The sequence below is a fragment of the Salmo trutta genome, chromosome 37 (genome assembly GCF_901001165.1).
Source record: "Salmo trutta chromosome 37, fSalTru1.1, whole genome shotgun sequence".
Taxonomy (NCBI): domain Eukaryota; kingdom Metazoa; phylum Chordata; class Actinopteri; order Salmoniformes; family Salmonidae; genus Salmo; species Salmo trutta.
This window is the reverse complement of record NC_042993.1, coordinates 24,820,637-24,845,231: the sequence shown is the minus strand read 5'-3', so window position 1 is coordinate 24,845,231 and position 24,595 is coordinate 24,820,637. Positions and strand designations below refer to the sequence as shown.

At 40.4% G+C, this 24,595-nt stretch overlaps 2 protein-coding genes across 2 annotated transcripts in view; both read left to right on the top strand.

Moving 5' to 3' along the window:
- Positions 1 to 1,204: 1,204 nt before the first annotated feature.
- LOC115177007 (homeobox protein MOX-2) lies at positions 1,205 to 12,839 on the top strand. Its single transcript, XM_029737450.1, has 3 exons — positions 1,205 to 2,540; positions 7,710 to 7,882; positions 11,429 to 12,839. Exons 1-3 carry the CDS (start codon positions 2,024 to 2,026, stop codon positions 11,645 to 11,647), a joined length of 909 nt encoding a protein of 302 aa, XP_029593310.1. The 5' UTR covers positions 1,205 to 2,023; the 3' UTR covers positions 11,648 to 12,839.
- A 923-nt stretch (positions 12,840 to 13,762) lies between these two features.
- Positions 13,763 to 24,595, top strand: part of LOC115177006 (alkylglycerol monooxygenase) — a 42,744-nt gene continuing 31,911 nt past the window's right edge. Inside the window, exons 1-3 of the mRNA XM_029737449.1 lie at positions 13,763 to 13,999; positions 17,286 to 17,416; positions 17,738 to 17,889. Coding sequence (XP_029593309.1) covers positions 13,784 to 13,999; positions 17,286 to 17,416; positions 17,738 to 17,889 — 499 coding nt within the window. The 5' untranslated portion in view covers positions 13,763 to 13,783. The remainder of the gene's footprint in view (positions 14,000 to 17,285; positions 17,417 to 17,737; positions 17,890 to 24,595) is intronic.

Genomic DNA, 24,595 nt, shown 5'->3' with positions numbered 1-24,595 from the left:
GCACTCATCACTCTCCTTCTTGGTCAAATGGCTCGTACACAGCATGGAGGTGTGTTTTGGGTCATTGTCCTGTTGAAAAACAAATGAGACTCCCACTAAGTGCAAACCAGATGGGATGGCGTATCGCTGCAGAATGCTGTGGTAGCCATGCTGGTTAAGTGTGCCTTGAATTCTAAATAAATCACCGACAGTGTCACGAGGGAAAGCACCATCACACCTCCTCCTCCATGCTTCACAGTGCGAAACACACATGCGGAGATCATCCGTTCATCTACTCATCAGACCAAAGGACAGATTTCCATCGGTCTAATGTCCATTGCTCGTGTTTCTTCGCCCAAGCAGGTCTCTTCTTATTATTGGTGTCCTTTAGTAGTGGTTTCTTTGGAGCAATTAGACCATGAAGGCCTGAATCATGTAGTATCCTCTGAACAGTTGATGTTGAGATGTGTCTGTTACCTGAACTCTGTGAAGCATTTATTTGATCTGCAATTTCTGAGGCTGGTAATTCTAATGAACTTATCCTTTGCCTCAGAGGTAACTCTGTGTCTTCCTTCCCTGGGGTGGTGCTCATGAGAGCCAGTTTTATCATAGCGCTTGATGGTTTTTGAGACTGCACTTGAAAAAACTTTCAAAGTTCTTGAAATGTTTTAGATTGAATGACCTTCATGTCTTAAAGTAATGATGGACTGTCGTTTCTCTTTGCTTATTTGAGCTGTTCTTGCCATAATATGGACTTGGTCTTTTACCAAATAGGGCTATATTCTGTATACCACCCCTACCTTGTCACAACACAACTGATTGGCTCCAAAAATTACTTTCAACAAGGCACACCTGTTAATTGAAATGCATTCCAGGTGACTTCCTCATGAAGCTGGTTGAGAAAATGCCAAGAGTGTGCAAAGCTGTCATCACAGCAAAGGTTGGCTACTTTGAAGAATCTCAAATATGAAGTATATTTTGATTTGTTTAACAGTTTTTTGGTTAATACTTGATTCCATATGTGTTATTTCATAGTTTTTTTTCTCAAATATAAAATATATTTTGATTTGTTTAACAGTTTTTTGGTTAAACAAATCAAAATATATTTTATATTTGAGAAAATAAACTATGAAATAACACATACAGAATATATATATATTCTGTGGTAAAACGTTTTTTGGTGTATACCAACTATGCATACAGAGGTATACTATTTTGAGATGCCTTTGGAAAGGAAACAAAGCAACACGTGCTTCAACATAACTAACCTCACAACGATATCAACAAAGGTAATACAATACATAACGAGCTATCCCTTGACACCCACCCCCTATCTCATGTCTGTTCACATTTTTACATCCCATCTCTTATGGTAAGTATGAAATGGTCCAACCCTATCACATAACACCATCATCATCTTAAACATTATGGACGATTTTCTAAGAAGGAAAGGGGCCACCAGGAGTCAGATAGCGAAAGTCGAAAAATAAATGGCCTTCTTTCCTGAGACACCAGCCATTTTAATAGTGCTGATTTATTGTGCCGTGCTTTTTGGAGGGCGATCATATGCATGTGGTCAGTAGTACGCAGTCTGTGACCCAGCCTCCCTCTCACGTTACAGCCTATTTATAACGTTCCCTCTGCCGGCTCCCCTCGTACTGCAGGCTCTTTGGAACCACCTTTCCCTCCACTCCACAGGTCTCCAGTCTCCTCTCTCTCCTGTCATCTGAGAATCTCTCCGGCAGCTTATCTAGGGTTCACTGTTTATCCTGTGCAGCCTGGCAACTGTCCGCATGCCCAGGATTATTACTGGAGCCCCCTTTCAACACACACACGGACATACACACAACTTTTTTATCGAACTCTTATCAAGGAGACACATTTGGGGTGAGCTAAGGAAAGAGCACAAGTTGTGGATTTTGGATATTCTGTGTTTTGTTTGACCACTTTTTTTTTTTTTTTTACTTAGTTGGCTTACTTTTTTGTTACCTTTCCTTTTTTGTCCCCCTCCTTATCTTTCTGGAGGGCTGTGTGTTTGGATGCGATGGATCACACGCTCTTTGGCTGCCTCCGCAGCCCCCATGCCACTGTGCAGGCACTGCACCCTGCCTTCACCCAGTCTCCACTGACTCTCCACGGACGCACGGACCACGTCTCCTACCCTGACCTGGCCTCTTCCACCGCCACCTCCTCCCCATCGGCCTGCATCATCTCCGGCTATCCCGGTGACGAGGGCCTGTTCGGCGGGCATCACCACCATCACCGTGGGCATCACCCGGTACAGCAACAGCAGCATCACCCGCCTCAGCACCAGGCCGGCTGGCACATTCCACAGATGCCCTCTCCTGGCAATGCGAGCTCCCGCCACAACCTCTGCCACCCCCACCCCCACTCTCACTCGACCCAGGACAGTGCCCTCGCACCCCCAGACCTAGGCACCCCCAACCTGAGCAGCAGCACCCCCACGGGGGCCAACTGTGTGCCTGCAGACTTTGGAAGACAGACACTGTCCCCTGCTGAGGCAGAGAAGAGAAATGGCAAGAGGAAAAGTGACAGCTCAGGTAAGACCAGAGGGAAGATCGACTTTTGGGTTGACATTTATTTTTATTTGTCTTTTTTCTTCCTTATTTTGTGAGCTGCATGTAAAAATGAGTTGAGTAAAATGTTGAACAACTTAAGTGGGAAACTAAAGCTACATATCTTTATCTTATTCATAAGTTGTCATACAGTTGAAATACTGAACATTATTTAATACACTTGCAGAGCTTTTATTCAAGATGGGTATAACTTAACTGTACCTTAATGGTGTGGTTTCAAGAACGCCATAATCACTCAGACTTCTAAGGCTTTCCGTGGAGATGGATTGAGGGAAGTTTGTTTCACTGACAGAAAATGTGGTATAATATTGTCTGAAGAGAGGTTTGTAGATGTTGGCTGACATGAACAGGGGCAATTACAGTATGTTGACTAAAGGGGAGAGCAAAGGCCAGACGATAACTCTGTGTTGGGCATTAGACTTCTGGCATATTTTGGTCTCAATCCCATCTGTTTCATTTTGACACATTTTAGGGCGCAGAAAATGAGGCTCACTGTAAAATATTAATGTCATGGATTGTAAAAGAGTACACCAGTGCTTCGAATGACACTAAACACCCAAGAAGATTTAGGCTTTTCTTACTGTGGAGTGCGTTTAGTTCCAGGATGATTGTTGATGCAGTCATTTTTATAAATTGCACTGACTAAAAGAGACTGGAAAGTTGAATCAATAAATATATTCAATTGAACAATTTGAGTTACAGTAGCATTATGTAAACCATTTGATTTACAGTTTAATAGATTTGTTGCAATGTTAATAGTCTTTAAATAAAACATTTTATTTAAAAAAACTTAACTTTCAAACGTCCAGAGAAACATACTCTCTATTTCCTACCAGTTTGATCAATGGTCCTAAAAAATGTATGAACTATAACACCAACCTTACACATTTTTACTGCTAATGTTTTCATGCTTCGCTACTAAACATTTAAAATGAAGGTCACTTTGTTAGTCACTATTGAGCAGTTATTAATATGCAACGTAAAAAAAGGTTTCGCCAGCATTACAAGAACACATGTGCAATTATGGTCTAATTGCATTGATAAGGTTTGGAATAACGAGTTACTTACCTCAAGTAGATACTGTACAGGCGTGACTTTCATAATCATTGAGATTTTCTACGTTTGTGAAAAGGAACATGAACTTTATACACAGCAAGTGTATAAATATCGACAAAATATAAGCAATACAAATATGCTCATTTATTATGTTAAGTTAACTGGAACATACATTTCTACATTATTACATAGCCTAGCAGTGCCTTTATTACTCTGAATATAACAATATCTCTTTAATATATCAACTTTTTACAATTCAACCTTTCTAATCGATATTAAACACTTTGTAAGTGTTTAATGTTTTTTAAAGGAAAGAGTTTGTTGTCAACATATTAGTAGTTTTTCATGGAAAGTGTATCCGCCGTTGTACCGGGTCACTGGAACGTCATCCTGCAGCACTGGGCCTAGACCTCTGTCTGTTTAAACACCCTCAGTGTGGGTCACCTGGCTGGGCTTCTGTACACACCACTTGAACACTTGATTGATATTTCCCTACGTGGTTAGTGTCCTGTTTTGCTTGACTCACACAGGATACTGTTGGCCACTTTAGTCATGCATCCCTTCTTGCACATGACTCCTTCAAACAGATGATGAAACATTTTCACAAAATCACAGGGACACTAACTACTTAAGTGTGCAATTAAATGTGTATTCTTTCTGTTTGAAATGAATGGGCAGCGTAGAGACCGACGGCATGTAAAATAGGTTTCTTTATAATTCTACAGAGGCTTATAACAATCCTATTTTTTTTTTTAAAGTAGTTACCAAAATAAGGACTCATGGTATTTGGATGTAGAGGAATATCTAAAAGATGCATAGAAATGATTAACACACCTGACTTATAGAATTGTTCAGATGTTGGAAATGTTCTTTTATATTATGCAAATCATTGTACGAGTAGCAGCGCCACGCTGAAATTGCCAGAGAAACGACAGAAAGCCACTAAGCTAAGAGAGCGCAACTTCGAAGGCAGTCACTACTATTTATAATACTGCTCTTGTTTTGACCAAACTAACCTCTCATATATTCATACATTTAAAACTCCATCCTCTATTTCCTGTTCTCCTTGGTCAAATCATTTGGAAACTAACACTTGGCTCCCAAGCTCCATTTCAATTCCCTAGTTCCAATGGTTATTGCAGCCTCATTACGTGGGCCTTACATTCTCTACACGCTAACACCAATCATGCTGATTATTGAGCGTAGTTAGCTTATCCAATCAGCTGTCCAAATAGCACCGTGTTGCCAATTCGATGAGATAGCCCTGATTTGGTTTCATCATCTGGATTGAAACCTGAGTAAAATCAGCCTGTGAAACTTTACATTGGATACGAAAACAATAATAAAACACTTGAAACCAGATTTCCATGCAAAACAATCTCCTGGTCAAGAAATACAAATCATTTAGTGTGATTTTTTTTCCTAAAGGTGGACTGCAGGGTATACACTGTCACGTGACCAGTGGTCCGGCTGGTATTTGGGTGTCTGGTTTCTGTGAAACCTGCTAATTTTAAGGGTCCCACCTGGAGGGAATATGGCCGTGCCGTTTGGTGTAACCTGGGCTGGCCCCTCGGGGTATACTGGAGCTCTGAGGGAGCTAGGGGTCAACCTGGCAGATTTGAACGTTTGGGAACCCTTTAGCCTGCAGGTATTGTGCTTTATGCATTATGTTATGCACATGTACATAATGTCTTACAATAAGGCTTATAATGTTACATGTCACTGACTCAGCGTTTTGACTGACTCAAATTGCTGTTCTTTTAGTCAGGATCATTATATAATTATACGACGTTGGTAGGGGGTCATCATACATGCTCATGTCAAGTCTCCTACTCTGTATTATAGCTGAATTATAATGCAGTATACATGTATGCTTTAAGTAACGTGTAACCAAAACGTATTTGGAAAGTGTTAATAGATTTTAAACATGAAGTAATAGTAATTGCTTGAATCCTATTTTGTTATAGTGAAGTGTATTTTTGAGTGCTGCTGTAGCAAGTGATGCTCAGGGACTAACTGAGGCATGGCTTTGCCATTTTCGTTATTGACGCTGAGGTTATTTTGGTAGATCTAGCATTACAATATTGTATGTCACAATGAAATTGTGTTTGCCGTAGAGAAGAATCCTCAAGAAAATCTACAAAATGATTGGCCAATGAACTGAAAACGTCACACCGAAAGGAGTGAAAAGTGTAATCATTTCATTTTGCAGTCTCTCTGTCAGAAACGTCGGCATGGACACCAACACTGTTTTTTAAAGGTTCCCTGATCTGGCTTCAGACCATTTGGGAGCCCTAAAACTACCCAGTGTCTGGGCTCTGTATTTTCCTCCCATTATTCCCTTTTGTGTGGAGAGATGAAAGTTCCAGCAAGGACCTAATTGCTGTGGTGTAGTGGCTGTGTCGTAAAACCTTGGGACTCTTTTTAAATCGGCTTTGCGCTGGTCTCCAGCAGCTGGCCATGTTATTCTTTATTCTTACACAATGGCTGTGTTTACTAGAGAGTAAATTCCTCTAAGAGGTATGTTTGAATGAGGCCTGCTCTCTGGCACACCGACAGTTGGCCAACACTGGTGAAATTATAGACATGTTGAGACATTTTCTATTCACCATACAATGATGCACAGAATTTCAGCTACATTACTACACTGTAAGGAAAGTCTTATGATTTATGTGGGAATAATTGGATTATATATTTGCAGTGTTTTCCTGTCATGAATGCCAGTTACGCACTATGACATATCCCCATGTGCTTGGAATTTTCCTTTCCTTTTCCCCACAATATCAATGATGAATGGCTTTTTGCAAACAAAAGTTGTATAATTTTCCATTCTTCTATATTTTCTACGACACAAAAAGAAGAGTAAGAAGAGTAAGAGAAAGAAAGATTTTTTCTTGTGAGAAAATATTTTGAGAGACACTTTTTCAGTAAGAACTTCTCGGAGTGTCTCCTGTGACGTGGCGAAGTGGTGTGCCTGGCCTGGCCCTGGCCTGTAAACTCCCAGCCTATTTACAGTTTGGATTTGGGACCGCCTGTTGGGATTAACACAGACTGCAGAACAGAACCGCAGATGAATTAGCATGCAATCCCTGTTGCCTTGAAGTGCAGTGTGCAACTGAAGCATATCCAAAAGGCCTAACCACAAAGTCTGGTCACAATAGGAAAGTTTGGGAACCAAATTAACAAAACATGTTCCTTCTGAGAAACAGTAAAAAATAAAAATTTAACAATATCTTCTCCTGAGGTTGAAACAAAATGGGAATGACAAGTAGGTTTTTAATCCACATTGGTTGTACAAATAAATCCTTTAAGTCTCAATAAAACAATTTTCTCCCGTCACTCCAGTTAATCAACAGGTGGTAGATTTGCATATCGTTGCAAAAAAGGTACCTGCATTGCTTCATGTTCATCTGGGGAATCATAACAGTTTGTCCTTATGTGTATGATGTCATAATCAGAATAATAGGTCAAAACCAGACTGACATAGGTTCTACTCTCCCTATAGTCCATCTCATAGTCTAGCCATTCTCAGTAAATTAAAAAGTTTGACAATATTGTTCAAAATGAAACAACACCAAATCTAAATGAGAGATTGGAAAAATACTCCTTTGCAAATTGTTGTGAGTTGGCAGCTTGTTAGTCATAAAGAGGAGACGCTTATAAAATGGAGGTAAATAAACTGAGGAAATATATTTCACACATCCTGCAGAGCTGTTTCGTTCCATATTAAAACTACGAGGGTAGCAGCCGATTCCATTAACAGTAAGACAAATGAACTCCATATTGGAAAGAGTAGGAGCCAGCCCACTGTGTGTGTGAGAGCACAGCTGCCAGAAACAGGCACATGTGTAGACGCTTCTGGGTCCTCCCAGCCACTTACAGTGTGCATAAACAATGCCACAACAATAAAAGGTGATTGGCAGCTCCCATTGTTTCCCATACCTGACTCCTTCCCTCGTCTGCCTGTATTTGTGTCTCTGGCTTGCACCTGCCATATAGTGCTCATTTTATCATTATTTTCTTTGAGTATAAATCTCCCTGACTGGAAAGAAAAATGAGTGCCGTGTTTGATTTCAGAGTCCCAAGACGGGAATTACAAGTCAGACGTGAGCAGCAAACCCAGGAAGGAGCGGACGGCGTTCACCAAGGAGCAGATCCGTGAGCTGGAGGCCGAGTTCGCCCATCACAACTATCTGACGAGGCTGAGGCGCTATGAGATAGCAGTCAACCTCGATCTCACAGAGAGACAAGTATGTAATGTCACCACTCTAACCTCATTCTCCCACTTATCCTTTTGGGTTCAAACATATTGACCGCATAACGCATTAATGCCGGGTGGTGGGAAAAGACTGCCTCAGTCAGACCATACAGAGGTTTTCGGAACCACAGTGTTTTCCTAACTTTAGAACTTCTGGTTTGTGTGCTGTTGTGCTCCAGCTGTGACTGTGAAGAGGGACTATCATATTCCAGATATTTGGGTCTATTCTTTCAGTCAGCCTACAGTCAAGTAATGGAGACAGGCAAAAAAGCAGGAGGTGCTGTCTAGCAAGTCACTTCCTGTTTCCCCCAGCTAGGACAAATTAGTCTCAGAGCGTAGGCAGAGGGGCCACTGTAAACACAGTCACATGAAATAAATAATAGAAGACAAATTGAGGGGGAGGAAACATCGTACAGTGTTCTGTAACACCTATCTGGGGTGTCAGAGAGAAGTGATATGTCACATGTGGCATACATCTGGCTGTAGGTAGTTTGTTATATACAGTAGGGATTAAATGGATAGAACAGACTGGTTCCTGACCGTATACGTTTCTTACGTAACATCGGAGACTCAAAACCTTAAACCTTAAGTTTTCGACAAAGTGCTTCAATGTAGTACTTCTAAAAGTCATTTCAAATGCCCAAATATAACCATAAACTAAGATAAAAATATTATGCCTACCATCTAAACATTAATGTAACATTAAATAATGGCCACACTTTACATTACCCTTACCACAGTGAATACCATTGGGCTATTCCATTAAGTATTTATGTAATTACCCCATAGCATCCTAGTAATTATGTACAGTTTTGGAGTACTTATATTGCGCTTAGAACATCCAATATTTTTCTTATGTCAATTTCAAATTCATAACCAACTCTTAGAGAACATGAACCTACCTTTTATTCCAGAGAGTCAACATGATCCCTAAAGCATAACATGACTCGGACAGGCCTGTGTCTTACCTTCAGTAACATTGAAACTCATATCTAGTAACAAATATGACTGCAAAACAACCCATACAAACCAGTCATAATAATAACATTATAAGTAATTGAGTAATTAGGCCACCGATGATAGCATTAGTAGAAATAACACTGGTGATAGCATTAGTAGAAATAACACTGCTGATAGCATTAGTAGAAATAACACTGGTGATAGCATTAGTAGAAATAACACTGCTGATAGCATTAGTAGAAATAACACTGCTGATAGCATTAGTAGAAATAACACTGGTGATAGCATTAGTAGAAATAACACTGGTGATAGCATTAGTAGAAATAACACTGCTGATAGCATTAGTAGAAATAACACTGCTAATAACATTATAAGTAATTGAGTAATTAGGCCACCGATGATAGCATTAGTAGAAATAACACTGGTGATAGCATTAGTAGAAATAACACTGCTGATAGCATTAGTAGAAATAACACTGGTGATAGCATTAGTAGAAATAACACTGCTGATAGCATTAGTAGAAATAACACTGCTGATAGCATTAGTAGAAATAACACTGGTGATAGCATTAGTAGAAATAACACTGGTGATAGCATTAGTAGAAATAACACTGCTGATAGCATTAGTAGAAATAACACTGCTGATAGCATTAGTAGAAATAACACTGCTGATAGCATTAGTAGAAATAACACTAATGATAGCATTAGTAGAAATAACACTAATGATAGCATTAGTAGAAATAACACTGCTGATAGCATTAGTAGAAATAACACTGCTGATAGCATTAGTAGAAATAACACTGGTGATAGCATTAGTAGAAATAACACTGGTGATAGCATTAGTAGAAATAACACTGCTGATAGCATTAGTAGAAATAACACTGCTGATAGCATTAGTAGAAATAACACTGCTGATAGCATTAGTAGAAATAACACTGCTGATAGCATTAGTAGAAATAACACTGCTGATAGCATTAGTAGAAATTACACTGGTGATAGCATTAGTAGAAATAACACTGGTGATAGCATTAGTAGAAATAACACTGCTGATAGCATTAGTAGAAATAACACTGATGATAGCATTAGTAGAAATAACACTGATGATAGCATTAGTAGAAATAACATGTACTGTACAGTAGCCATGTGACAACAAACTCGGTGACATGCGCCTTGCCTTACTGCACTATCAATAACAGGAGTGAAAAGTGCAAGCTTGCAGATGTATTTTAAGGACGATCCACTTACAGTAATGACAGTAGGAAATCTGGGTGGCCGGGGTTGGAACTCTACCCGTCAAACTGATAGGGATTTTATAACTATGAAACTCAATGGGACTGGACTCATTGACACAATGACAAATGGGAAATTGGTCGCTGAACTAAAAATACCTTGATAGGTGATATATCACAAATATGTACAGTACCAGTCAAAAGTTTGGACACACCTTCTCATTCAAGGTTTTTTTTTAATGTTTACTATTTTCTAAATTGTAGAATAATAGTGAAGACATCAAAACTATGACATGACACATATGCAATCATGTAGTAACCAAAAACGTGTTAAACAAATCTAAACATATTTTAGATTTTAGATTTGTCAAAGTAGCCACTCGTTGCCTTGATGACAGCTTTGCACACTCTTGGCATTCTCTCAACCAGCTTCACCTGGAATGCTTTTCAAACAGTCTTGAAGGAGTTCCCACATATGCTGAGCATTTGTTGGCTGCTTTTCCTTCACTCAGCAGTCCAACTCATCAGTATTATTCGCCAAATTTGACAATAGTAAAAATAAAGAAAAACCCTTGAATGAGTAGGTGTGTCCAAACTTTTGACTGGTACTGTATATTAGGTAACATAACAACAATATAGCATCAAAATGCATCCATCCCCATTGAGCTATAGGCTGTATTCAGGTGGCAAAGGCTTTTAAGGCATGCTTGTGCAGGTGTGCCACAGCTCACACGTGCCCTTTTGACGTGCTATCATATAGGCCGAAAATATATCCATCACCACCACTGATGTGATCGTCAGCATGGCATGTATCGCTGAAGGTTTAAGACAAACATTGTGTGTAAAATCAAGTGACTTCCTGCCCATGTGACCCAGCTAGGCCCCACAGCATGACACCCCCCAAAATAAACCATCCAAACGCAAGGAGAGAAAGAGAGACTCATCCAGAACCCAGTCAGTGTTGACTTTCACGTCTACTCGAACCCGATTCTCTACGTAAACCCTTTTAAGCAACAGCCTAATCATCATTCTGGGAGACGTAAATACTGGAGGAGTTGTCGAGTCAGGGAAAAGAGGAAGCAGTGTCTTGATGCCAGGGAATGTGACAGTACATCAGCACATAATCACTGCTACGGTATAGAAATAGCTGCCAAACCTTTACAGGAGCGCCTGTATCAAGTGTCAGGCTTACCATTTGATCAATATCCAGGTCTTTTTATAATCTTTTAATAGGACTCTACTCAGTGTTCGTAACATTCTCCAGCTATGCAAAATGTTCCCCCCCACCCCACCACCGTTTTGCTGTTCTTTTTAGAATAACTCAACTTGTCTTTTGTGGTTGTTCCACAGGTAAAGGTGTGGTTCCAGAACAGGAGAATGAAGTGGAAACGAGTAAAAGGAGGTCAACAGGGGGCTGTAGCGAGGGAAAAAGAACTGGTGAACGTGAAAAAGGGGACATTGCTGCCGTCCGAATCATCCAGCATAGCGGCTCTTCATCACTCCACAGACTCCCTGGCCAACGAGGACAGTCACGACAGCGACCAGAGTTCTGAGCATGCTCACTTATGATCCACAGCAGCAGGCCACGCCTACTCAAAGTGGGCTCAGCCTCACATCTCAGGAACGTCCTTAAAAGGACATGTTATCTGGTCGCCGTTAGGCAAAGTTCAACGATGCTAAATAAATGTGTACAAATGTACAAAGAAATGGCGTGTGTTACTTGATCTAAGAAGATACATGTTCGGACGTTGGTTAAACCAAACTAAGATCACCAATACGTTTCAAGAACTGCGAACCCAACGCAGGAATATGAGATATTGCAAAAGGCCAATGCACATTAAGCATACGTTACGAACGTGCCTCCACTCAACACTCTGCTCTTGGAAGCAGAAAATATTCTTTGAATACTAGGACAGATTCAGAATTGGCCGGATTGTTATGAACATTCCATGCTGTGTGTCTTGCATTGAAAAAGGGGCGAGTTCATGCTTTTGATTTGCACTGTTGAACACTTGCCTCAATTGGTTTCTACTGTATGTCATAGAAATTGCGATGTAATCGAATTATTATCAAGTGTGCAGGAGAATCAAATTTGCTCAGCTAATATACAGTATACTCTGAACTTAATTATCTGTAATTTTCTTACCTTCGCTCTAGCAATCATTTCTAATACACACTATACCACTCACACAGTAATAAACATTTCTGATGTTTCTTAGTGGTCATTTTCTTCTGCCTCACTGGTATTTGTTTAACAAAACTGACTGAATATTGCACGAACAGAGGTTCTACTGAAATGCTTCTCTGATCGAATTCACGTTGGGTTGAATAACTTCACGATGCCTCCCATCCACAGGAATCCAGAGTAATGTAGGACTATGCTGTGAACTGAGATGACATGAATTAAACATTAGCCAACGTGTAGAGAGCTGTTGATGGCGTGCATGCCTAATTCACCTTTTCCTCAAGGCAGAGTCGGGACTCAGGACTTCTGCCAAAGCCCCACAGGAGAACCTGCGAAAGGATCATATTCTATTACAAAATCACTGAATAATTTCAAGACTTGATCTCCTTTTCACCACAATGTGAGTGTGCATTCTAATTTGGAGCTAGAACAATATTTTGGAGACTGTGAACTTTTTAGTGCAAGATAGTAATAAAGTGTAGTTTTACAAAAAGCTAATTGTGTGGTAAACATGATGAAACAGTATGAATAAATTATAATCACACTGTACCTATTAAAGGCCCAGTGCAGTCAAAATTCAGTTTTACTTTGTTTTGTATCATATTGTACAACAGCTGATGAAACTAACACTGTAGAAGTGTGAAGAAATTTGATCAGTGTTATTTCCTGATAGTGGCTGGTTGAAAATAAAATCTACACAGACTTTCTAATCAGCAGGTTTACATGAGCAGGAGTTTAGGTTTGCCTGGTGACATCACCAATAGACCAATAGCAAAGAGCATCCCAAACCTTTCCCAATAACAGCTATTTTTCAGTTTCCCCTCCCCACTCAGACCACTCCCAGACAGTTCTAGCCAAATACTACTTTTTTAAACTAAAAAGCAACTTAATTGTTACCCAGAAATGATTTGATATTTTGATGAAAAAAACGGCTGCATTGGACCTTTAAATTAAATGCGCAATCACCCATGCAATCATTTTTTTCCAATTAGGATTTCTAAAACTGATAACTGCTCCCAGTTTGTACACCAAATGTCACCCATCTCTCCATGATCTTCTTTATGCGCAGTTCATTATTTAATGTTCTCTGCCTTCTTTTCATGTCAGGTTGTGCAACATTCTCCTTTTCGAAAATGCCTCTCCTCTCCAGCAAGAAAAAAGTTTACATATTTTAACATCAATTAATAGGCTAATTACATTTCATGTGGACTAATAGGGCTTCACTATTCGATACCTAACAATTATCCATGACCTGCAAATCAATGGAACGTAAGAGTAAAGCCAGACTTCAGACAGAATGGTCTGACAATGTCATAGCTGGTTTCTTCATAATATATATGAAAGACCGCCAGACTTATTTGTTGTTATCTTTCCATTTATGGAATTGATACTATGGTAAGATGAAATGGCAGCTGAAGGCATTGTCAGTCCTGAGACAAAACAACCAACCACTTACTGTATCCCTCCTCTGGAGAGTGCACTTAAACGACGCAGTTATCTCGCAGTTCAAATGACGTTTGATGACAGTGCGAGTATCACCCGATAGTTCAAATTCCCCAGACAATCGGTACAGCATCACCTTGCGTAGAGGGATTGGCGGGTTGAAGGCGCATACAATGGCGCAATTCATGGATGTAGTCTCATTGACCAAGGGAATTCGGTCCATGTTTTACATGGTCACACCGAACGAATCATCATTTGAAAATGTGGAGGATGTCCCGCCATATGTTCAACAGGTGAGTTCCTTGTTGAAAACGCTGGAGCGCTTTGATGTGTTTAGTGTTTTTTTTTTTGATAATCGATATTGTGCCGCTCATGCTAGGAGTGACACACTTGAAATGTCTAAACATAGCGAAATAAAGTCTGCACACTTAGTTTGAATGATATCATATATGCTACTGTATATTCATAAATCTTCACAAAGATGGTCACAAACAACTCACAAACCCTGTAGGAACTGTTAGGGAACTGGTGCTGTAGAGTGACAAAGTCGCAACACTGGTTTCTGCAGTAGCCTAGTTAAGACAGTAATCTCTTGATTTCATAGAGCTATTGCATAACATTGTATAAACGATACAATCACTTTAGAAGTCGAGTTGCTGTTTTTGTTTATGTCATATATGGACTTGAGATTTGGCTGTATGGTTCATATTTTCACATGATATTAGTAAATTTTTTTCCCAAATTCTCTAACAAATCCTTCGTTTTAGACAAACAATATGTATTTGCTCATGAGTGTGGGGAGGTGTGCCCTTTTCAGTCCAATGGGGGAATGTCTGTTAATCATTGTTGTATTTTAGGACCACTTTTGGCTCAAAGAGCACCCAGTGCAAAATAACAGAACACACCAATATTTTTTATTGTGACATCTGGATGATAAAGGTTTAACAAAATCCTAAAATCAGCACGGTTGTTATTTGAGGGATAAGCTCACATTTTAACAGGCTTCTATAAAGCCATATGAATAGAGAAAAAAACAATTACCCAAACAGTGTCTTAATCCTGCTCCAAACAAACTGTAATGAAAGAACCTCATTTACTACAGTATTGTCACAGAGTTTGATGTAATGTTTGTATGGGTGTGTCACCCTTGTTTCGGTGCTGGTTGTTGTTTGGGATGTAGTCATCACTCCGTGCACTAGTCTTTCTTTTGTTTTGGTATGTACAGGTGTAGGATCTTAATTTGATCACCATGTTGCAGGAGAACTTTCATGCAATGCAGGAAATGTAAAACTGGCAGTGTATATGAGGCTTAAAAAGGCTTCTGAAGTTTGTCATTTCCACTTTGAAATCTCATTCTTGATTTTCCCTTACGAAAAATGTATCAAACCCCACAAAAATGGCCATTAATTATAATCCACATTTCCTGTTTCTGCAGGATTATTTTCCTGCTGTAGCAAACTAGCTCACCTGTAACAGTCTTGCCTCCATCCCGTTCCTTGTCCCAATCTGGGCTCAAACTCGGGACACTCTGATCACATTAACAAATGTCACCCACAAAGCATTATTACTTGTCCCTCTACAAAAGCCGCGGGTCTGTTGAACCCCAGTATAGCGTGATTATCATCATAGCACAGTATGTAAATAAGTTTATAACTAAAAACACTGCATAAACATTGCTTGTCCGATTTAGTTCCTGCCATAGTTGAATTGGTTATCCAGTTGCAACAAGATACATTCTACCTGTTACTTTAGGACAAAGTGGACATACTCTCATAAGAGAGTGTACAGGGTTTGTGTCTTCCCCCTTACAAACTCATGGCTAACTTCACTCATCTACAACCTGATAAAAATGGCCCAATTTGGGATAATACCAACATCTGTTCCACAAATGTCACTTGCCTTGCAAGATCTAAGACCAAAAACAGAGATTTATATACAACTCCCTTGACAATTTTCACAAGCCTAAAGTATGTTACAGCCTTCATAAGACTTGTTTTCATTTGTCCTGTTGTTTGGAGGAAAATGCCACACAGAGTAAACACAGTGATTGTGAAGGTCAAACACACACGTTAAGAAGGATTTTTCTAAAGTCCAAACACACACGTTAAGAAGGATTTTTTTTAAGTCCAAACACACACGTTAAGAAGGATTTTTTTTAAAGTCCAAACACACACGTTAAGAAGGATTTTTTTTAAGTCCAAACACACACGTTAAGAAGGATTTTTTTTAAAGTCCAAACACACACGTTAAGAAGGATTTTTCTAAAGTCCAAACACACACGTTAAGAAGGATTTTTTGAAAGTCCAAACACACACGTTAAGAAGGATTTTTTTAAAGTCCAAACACACACGTTAAGAAGGATTTTTTGAAAGTCCAAAACAACCCATTCCCTCGGCATCTGCTTTTTCACATGGCATGAGAACCTGAACACAGCCCTGACGAGGTAAAACAATACTCTAGACATGAGAAAAAGAGGGAATGTTCAAGCCAGAATCCAAAATGATAATCTCTCTCTCACTCAGTGGGTTTGGAGAGAGAGAGTGCTTACGCTCTGATCCCATCAGTCCTCTGCCAGATGTTGGAGTGTAGCGTGTGATCGCCGGTCCCTCGTGGTCCTCCAGCTCGCCCCAACACACACACACACACACACACACGCACACGCACACACACGCACGCACGCACACGCACACACACACACACACACACACATACACACACACACACACCCTGTTCCACCTCCAGGTCTACACCTCGAGATCCACATTCCACACACACTCCCTGGGTGCAGTCATGTGACCAGATGAAGGTTTAGGTGACCAGGTCAGGTCAATCACAGGAGTGACATGGTCATTTACTAAGACTAGCCAACAGGCCCAACACACTGTTCAAGTCACAATTATGACAGAAACCATTTTTGGTAACCTCTAGTAACTTCCTAGTAAGTACCTCTCATTCTGTTCTTGCATACTCCACGCCTACATAATACCTAATGTATCAGATTCTGTATGTAGCATACTTATATAATGGAATAGAATAACTTTATTAAAAAATGGCCCTAATCGGAGGACAAAATATTAACTTGTGTTTATACAGCTTTTTTTGTTTGTTTTCTGTTTTGTTACATGAACACACAATATACATATTAAAAACATGGTCCACTTGTTTACGTTACATACTTATTATATATGGATGGAAGATATTCAGACACATCAGGTATACATGTTTTCAGTCTGAACTGTCATGTGATGTAACGGGACCTATTGAAATGAAAGGTTCCTCCAAATATTATTTGTATGGGTTGTACAAGTGTTTTCTTCTCCACTGGAAGCTGAACTAAATCCTCAGAGAGAGATGATATGTGACTATCCCTGTGTAGCTTCACCATAGAGCCATCAGGGAAACATCATGCATCACAAGACATGAAAGCCCTTTTTACCACATGTCCTCTTGTTCATTTTCCAAGTCAAACATGTGAGGTTACTGTAAGCGTTCAAGGAAACACAAGACATAAAAGAGGTGCAGTTTTCATTGTGCTTGGACTGTTGATTCGTGTTTGTTCTCCTTTGCTTGTGACTACAGGCCACCCCGTTCTTTATGGGCTTGATGGTTGTAGAGCTGGTGGTGAGCCTGTTGAAGGATGGAACCCCATTGGCCTGCGTCAGTGACGTCGTCACCTCAGTGTCAGCTGGTATCATTTCCAGAATGCCCACGTGAGTAAACTAGAACTTTCTGGTATGTTTCTAGAATTCCTATGGGGAAGCTTAAGCCTTGTGCTAAACTAAAAATAATCATCAATGGAGACTCTCCATAGAAGTAGCTTTTTAGTCCAGGACTAGGCTTAATTTGTGTCCAGGAATCTGGCCCATTGAGTTCTATAGAAAGGTAATTACAGCAGTGCATCTCTTATGATAATGTATGGCTGTATATGTACTATTTCTTTTTGTATACTGTAAGATCCTCTAACTTTGCACCTGAAATGTATTGTGGAGAATCTGTGTGCTTATCTAAATACATTTGTCCTTTTTTCCCAGGCTATTTGCAAGAGGTTTTGAAATAACCACTTACATCTACGTGTGGGACAACTTGCGTCTACTGGAGCTACCCTGGGACTCTGCCTGGGCATGGTGGCTGGCTTTCCTAGCGGTGGACTTCAGCTACTACTGGGTCCATCGCTTTGCTCACGGTATGGCCATCAGTCTGGGTTAACTCCTGACCTGGGTCAAATGCATACAGTATGTCAAATACTTGAGGTGCACTTGATTTAGCTTGCCAGGTACAATGGAACCAATGAGAAGCAAGGGTAGACACTTTACTTGAAGAGGGTTATACGTAAGACATTCACAACAGTCATAACAGTCCTACATTCGTTATGACTGTTTTCATGAGAGGTGTTATGAATGCCTTATGTACACCCCGTTCAATTACAGTGTTACCGAAACAAGCTGGTCAAACTAAATGAAACGCACGTATTTAAAAGTATTGGGAAATAGTTGTACTTGTATTTTTGGGTAAATATTGTATGGTATGGAAGGTTTGATCAAATATTAAATCTGATATTGATGCATATGTCTTATAATGAAATAGCAAATAGTCTTGCATGTATTTCAATTCTACATGTCCATGAGGCTTGAATTATTCGTGACAAAATGTTTTGTCTTTACTGATTTCTCTATGGATGCAGCGTGAGCTATATCCGGTGATGGATGATTCTAGAATGCATACATCTTTTTTTTCTTTTTGAGAGGAAGCAATTATTTGTGAGTTACATCCAGATGTTTTTGAACTGACCAGATGTGAGAGGCTGTGATCTTGAGACATGTTGTCTTACCTGGCGCGTCATAGGGAGAAAGCTGTAAGTAGTGATGGCTCAATAGCAGCACGGTTCTGGCGCTGCACCAAAGAAGTCCTCTAATTCTTCTCCCCGTGTAGGGCTGTCTGTAATATCCTGGGATCTCTGCCCTTATCACTTCAACTGCAGTTTGTACTGGACAATGATAATCTTAGCACCCAGAACAAAATCTCACATGTCCCACTGGACCCAGATGTCAAATCAACGTCTATTCCACAGTGGTTGAATGTCATTTCAGCGAAATGACATGGAAACAACGTTGATTCAACCAGTGTGTGCCCGGTGTTGAATGACAATGCAGAAATAAAGTTTTTTTTTCTTCTGACACACAACTTGATTGGCAGCAGCAACATTGTGTTTGTGTGCTAAATTGTAGCTCAGAGGCACATCAAAGCCTGCTCCAGATCTTTCCCTAATCCAAATATGTCTGGCTTAAAGTCCAGACTGTCCCTGTGTTGACATTTGAGTCATGGGTCAATATAAACTGTGTTTTTGAAGGTGGGTAAGACACCTACCAACTGTATTGTATGATCGAAAATGACCCCTGCCAGTGCCAGCTTGTCTGATTGAGTGGTCTGTCTGTCTAGAAAACATGTAAACAAACCTCCCACGGAGGTTTATTACCCTCAACGGAAGGTCGTTAACCTTAGCTAAGCAGGTTTTTATTGTGGCATATGAAGGTAGATGACACTCTTCTCAGGCTAAGTGGATTGTAGCGATAGGTTACATAAATATCAGCCGCAATTCTGCCTATTTTACCTTATTTGTATAGTCACCATGGCGATTGATCTCAATAGCATTTCACTAGTCCTGATTTAGAATTTGTACAGTATATTGTAATGAAGTGCTTGTGTATGTCATTCTCTCATTCTCTCCATTGTTTAAAACAATTATTCATACAATATTATATAGCTCTGGTTTATTTGGTCAGATTTTATTTTTGAAGTGTGGTATGATATTTATGTCTCGAAACTTTCCACTTACTTTAATTTCCTCCACTCCAGCTTTGACTTGCTTGTATGGAACTTAGTGGGGTCACAGTTAATTCTCTGGTGCCTGGCCACTGCACTCGGTCAGGATAGAAGGACAGAAGCTTTTCCCCTTAGCTACCAGAGGGAGCTACCTCCCTCACCGCAGGACAGGCCAGACCCAGTCTTCATTCACTCTTCATTCTGGCCCGGTGAGGTCATCTTGGTTAACCATTTGTTGACCTCCTGGCCTATTCCAGGGTATAGTTTGACCAATGCAAAGTTCTCATTTCCGTATTGGTTGTTGTCTGTGTAAGTGAATGTCTACAGTATTTAAGGCAGTAGACATGTACTTGAATTTAGTTGTAATAATCATTAAGAGACAAGGATAATTTAGCTCTTGTAATTACACAAGTATGAAAGCTAACAATGTGTATCTACATTTAATTTCATGACTTTCCTCTATTTTATAATGTTCTGGTATGACACATCAAACAGTTTAAATAGTAAATGTCTGCATCAATTGAGCATGTGAAAATGTATCTGCAATTCTATTCTGTCAAAACATACGACCTATAAATCTCAATACTGTGATGAAAGTGAAATTACAATAGAAAACTGTGAAGAGGGCAGAGTGAAATCCTCCATCGGGAAATGTGAATCCTAATTAGAAGAACTGTAAAATACGAATGTGGATTTGAACAGTTTTATGGCCATTTCATAGTTTCCCCTCATGTCACTTGAAAGGACAGTCTCATTATAATTGAATGGAAAGAGCTTTGAAAGTAAAAAGTCGGCCTCTCTTCGCTGATGCCGTCTTTATTGAGAAGACATTACTTGCCCTTGCTCTGGGCAGCCAGTTAGCTCTTGGGGATAGGGACCAGAGAACAAAATGGCCATAGTCTCCAGGCATTTAAGGTTAGAGGCCCTCTTAAAACTGTCTGTAGGCATTCTTTATGACAGAGTTAATACAGAGTAAAGTGAATGGCAAAGTAAAGCACAATTAACATGTAATATATTTTATTCAATCCCCTAGTCAATGCTTGGTTAAGGTTCAACGAGAGGCACTGTCACAGGGGAGCTACACTGGGGCGTCGCAAAAACAGTCCGTTTTTAGCTGTTAAAACGCATACAGTAGTTTTTGCCGGCGTGAGCAGAGAGCAAGCCACTTTCTCAACTGTTCTCGGGCATTGAATAATCCACATATATAACCTTAGAACCATTCATAGTACTCCCAGTCCCAGTCTCACCACTATTTCCTCACTGTGCTCTGACTTTCTGTTAGGTAGTTCTGCATTTCTTACCCTGTGTCATTTTCCAGTCACCACCTCTGTTTTCTATGCTGGCATGTATCTCTGCCAGTAGTCCTACCAGTGCAATCTGTTATTACTCTAACCTTGTTCCAACAGCAAGGCCTCTCTCCTCATCAGTAGACTGGCAGACCATTGAAAATATATTATTTACGGATGCTTGCGTCGTTTGTATGCTAACTCACTTGTAGAAATATCTTCTAAGGTAAGCTGCGTAGGGAATCATGTACTGTACCATGTTTTGTTTTTCATTTGACCTCTTCCAAAGTGATGACATTTGCTTATTATTGATTGTCTTTCACAGTCTTCTTTCCACCCGAGTAATTATACAGTCCAGAGGCAGTTATGTTCAGAAGGCAATATGCTTTTTGGTGGTACAGAGTTGAAATGGGAAGTTTTTTTGGCAGGATGCGACTGACTTGTTGACAGTCCTGTTGATTCTGTTTATTCTCCTCTAACCTACACATATAGGATCTTAATTTGATCACTCATTTGTTGCTGACAATTTTCTGAGATTTGTGTGATTTACATAAATTCACTGAAAACCCACACCAACACATGGTTATTTTAACAGTATTGCACTTCTCATATAGCCTAATTTTGGCCAGCTATTAGCCTAACTACCCATCAAGCAACATTATGGACTAAACATTCAAATCCTGGTGCTGTGGGATTATTTTGCTGTGACAATATAGGTCAAATAAAAATCCTACATCTGTATAAATCACACTAATACCTAGTATCATCCCAGAACACATCTATATCCAGCCAGCTTTCCTAAACCACAGATCAGAACCACAGGTCTCCCTCACATTGGTTCTACGTGAGATCATGGATGTAGAGGAGTTTCACCACACCAGCTTTCGTCTGTATACTTCACCAGCTTAATTCATATCAAAATATGTCCCCGTCGGGAGATCTGTTTGCTCTGTTCTCATACAGTTGTAGCTACAGTAGTATTAACACATACTCATGTTACTGTACAGGGACAGTTGGTACAGTACTCCAAGTATACTGTAAAAAAATGGACTGTGTCAACTCCGGATTAGCATGAAGACTAACTTCTTGTAATCCATGAAGGTATTTGGTATATCTTAGCACACTGATTGAAGGTGGCACTGGATACACACAAGTGGATACACAGCTCAAAAGCAGTTTAATTCCTATTTACCTGTCACATTAGTCGCCATTATAGTTTTCAGTTGACAGGGGGGATAATATATGGGGGTATATTTCTGCCAATATTACTGTAAATATAAAAAATCTTCCATGACTCATAGTCTACGCTGTACTGATGACAGCCTTCACCTGAGATAATGTTTTCCAGTGTGTTGCAACTGGGTGCCTGCGTTTCACTCTCTATAGCATCCTGTGGTGTGTGTGTGCATGCGTGTGTGTGCGAGTGTGTGTGTCTGGCCTGGCCGTCCTCTCTCTCTACAGTACCATAGCCTAGCCCTACAGACAGCAGCAGTTGTCAAGACAAACAGATCTGGTCGTCGATGCGCTGCACCGGGTCTGGGGTTGCTGGGGCTGTGGCGTCCCTGAGGAGGCTTGGCTGATCTGAATGTTATTGTTTTAAAATGAGCTCCTTTTGGCCGTGCGGCGGGGCGGGTGTTAACCTACTGGTGGCCAGGGCTTCATAACTATTCTCTGTGACTGGAAGCTCCTGGCTCGGTGCAGGTTGGAGGGTTGGAGTGTGTACAAAAGAACCAAACCCGGTCGCTCAGGATGTGGGGGCGCTCACCGTGCTACAAGAGACCCGGGCTGCTAGCACCTCTGGGACCCAGGGATAATATCAACAATGGCTAGCAGGCCACAAAGCTCAGCTCAATGTCTGAGAGAGGGTGTGTGTGGGGAGGGGGGGGGGGGGGGGGGGGGATTTGTCTGTACAGTATGTGTGCTTAGAGGGGCTAGACTGGGCTAAGTAAGGAAAAACAGTCTTCCTGATGAGCTAAGTTAAGCACTCTGTGGCCCAAGGGTCTACTGCCCTCATGTTTAGTCATTTGCAACTGTCACTTTTGTTTTTGTAGGACAGACAAGTGTCCCTAATGATGTTGACAGGAAAGGTGAATCATGGTTTACATTTACATTTTAGTCATTAGCAGACACTCTTATCCAGAGCAACTTACAGTAGTGAGTGCATACATTTCATGCATTTTTTTATTTTTTTTGTACTGGCCCCCCGCAGGAATCAAACCCACAACCCTGGCGTTGCACACACCATGCTCTACCAACTGAGCCACAGGGAAGTTTCGATACCTGTTTCGATAGGTTTAGTGGGATACCTATCAAAACAGCTTGGACACATTGGTGATCAGGTGTAAATAATGTACTGTGTTACCTATACATGAAACAGTTTCATTAATATGTCGTTTCTTTAACAAGATTAGTTTGGATTTAGATGAATAGACTTATGTTGCAGTGGCACTAAGACATGAATTACAGGTTATGAATCGTATGTGCTTGACATAGAGTCACTCACAAGTCACTGTTCATTGGGAGAAAATTAATGGGCCTGACTTAGTGTGTGTGTGTGTGTGTGTGTGTGTGTGTGTGTGTGTGTGTGTGTGTGTGTGTGTGTGTGTGTGTGCGTGCGCGTGAGACTGGGGATTGAGGACAGCATGAAGTATTGCAGTGACAGGGGGGAGCTAGTCGTCTGTCCCAGGGTAGGGGTTATTGTGTTATAGTTGGCACTTCATGTAAGGACCTCCAATCCAAACACTGACGGCCCTTTACAGGCCATTACGAACGTGATTGACAGGGCACCCAACCACTCGGAGGACTGCCGATCAAAGACAAAACGTTATGCCAAGGTCTGGTCACGGAGGGTGGCAATTCAAGCAGTCAATTATTATTGCTTTAAAATAGTCTGTGTTCTATTGATTTGGGACTATAGGCTATAAGAGATGTCCCACTATAGCTGTTGGTGACCTTATTATCTTGCTGTAGGTTGATCAATTAAAGGGGAAAAAAAGAACAAATATATGTTTTATTGTCACCTACTGGATAGGTGCAGTGAAATGGGTTGTTTTACAGGGTCAGCCATAGTAGTACAGCGCCCCTGGAGAAAATTAGAGTTCAGTGCCTTGCTCAAGGGCACAGACAGATTTTTCCCCTTGTCGGCTCAGGTATTCGAACCAGTGACCTTTCGTTTACTGGCCCAACGCAATTATTAATACATGACTTAGTAATCACCTGTTGTTGCATCTTTCCGCTATTACACAACGTTTAAATGGGACTTTGGATTGCAGTACTCTGTGTTTATGACATATCTTACATAAGCACAGTCCTTGGAACTGTAGTTACAGGTTAAATATGGTCTTGTTTGATCAAAGTCCAACTCGCTCTCACCTAGAGCTGGGCAATATGGACTAAAATCCAAATTGCGATAAATTGCCTGAACAATAAATAGAATGATACGTTTATAACAATGTGCACTGCATTTTTTTTTTATTGTCCTTTAAACTGCCACTAGTTTGATGGTTGTAGCCATCAATTGTCCCAGTAACTATCACCAATAGCAAACTTATTTCATTTCATATTTCTCTAGCCTAGGCTACTTATCGTTATGAACGATATCAGCAAAACGCCTGCGAATAAGTGGTTGCTATTGTCGGTGTCAATCATTTTGGGTTTATCGTCTAAACTCTACTCTCACCTCAGTCCACACACCTGTGTGACCTGAAGTCATATGATGCACATTGCAACACATTAGTAGCACGTGTTCATTTGAGTACAGTGTAATGTTAACCCACTACCATT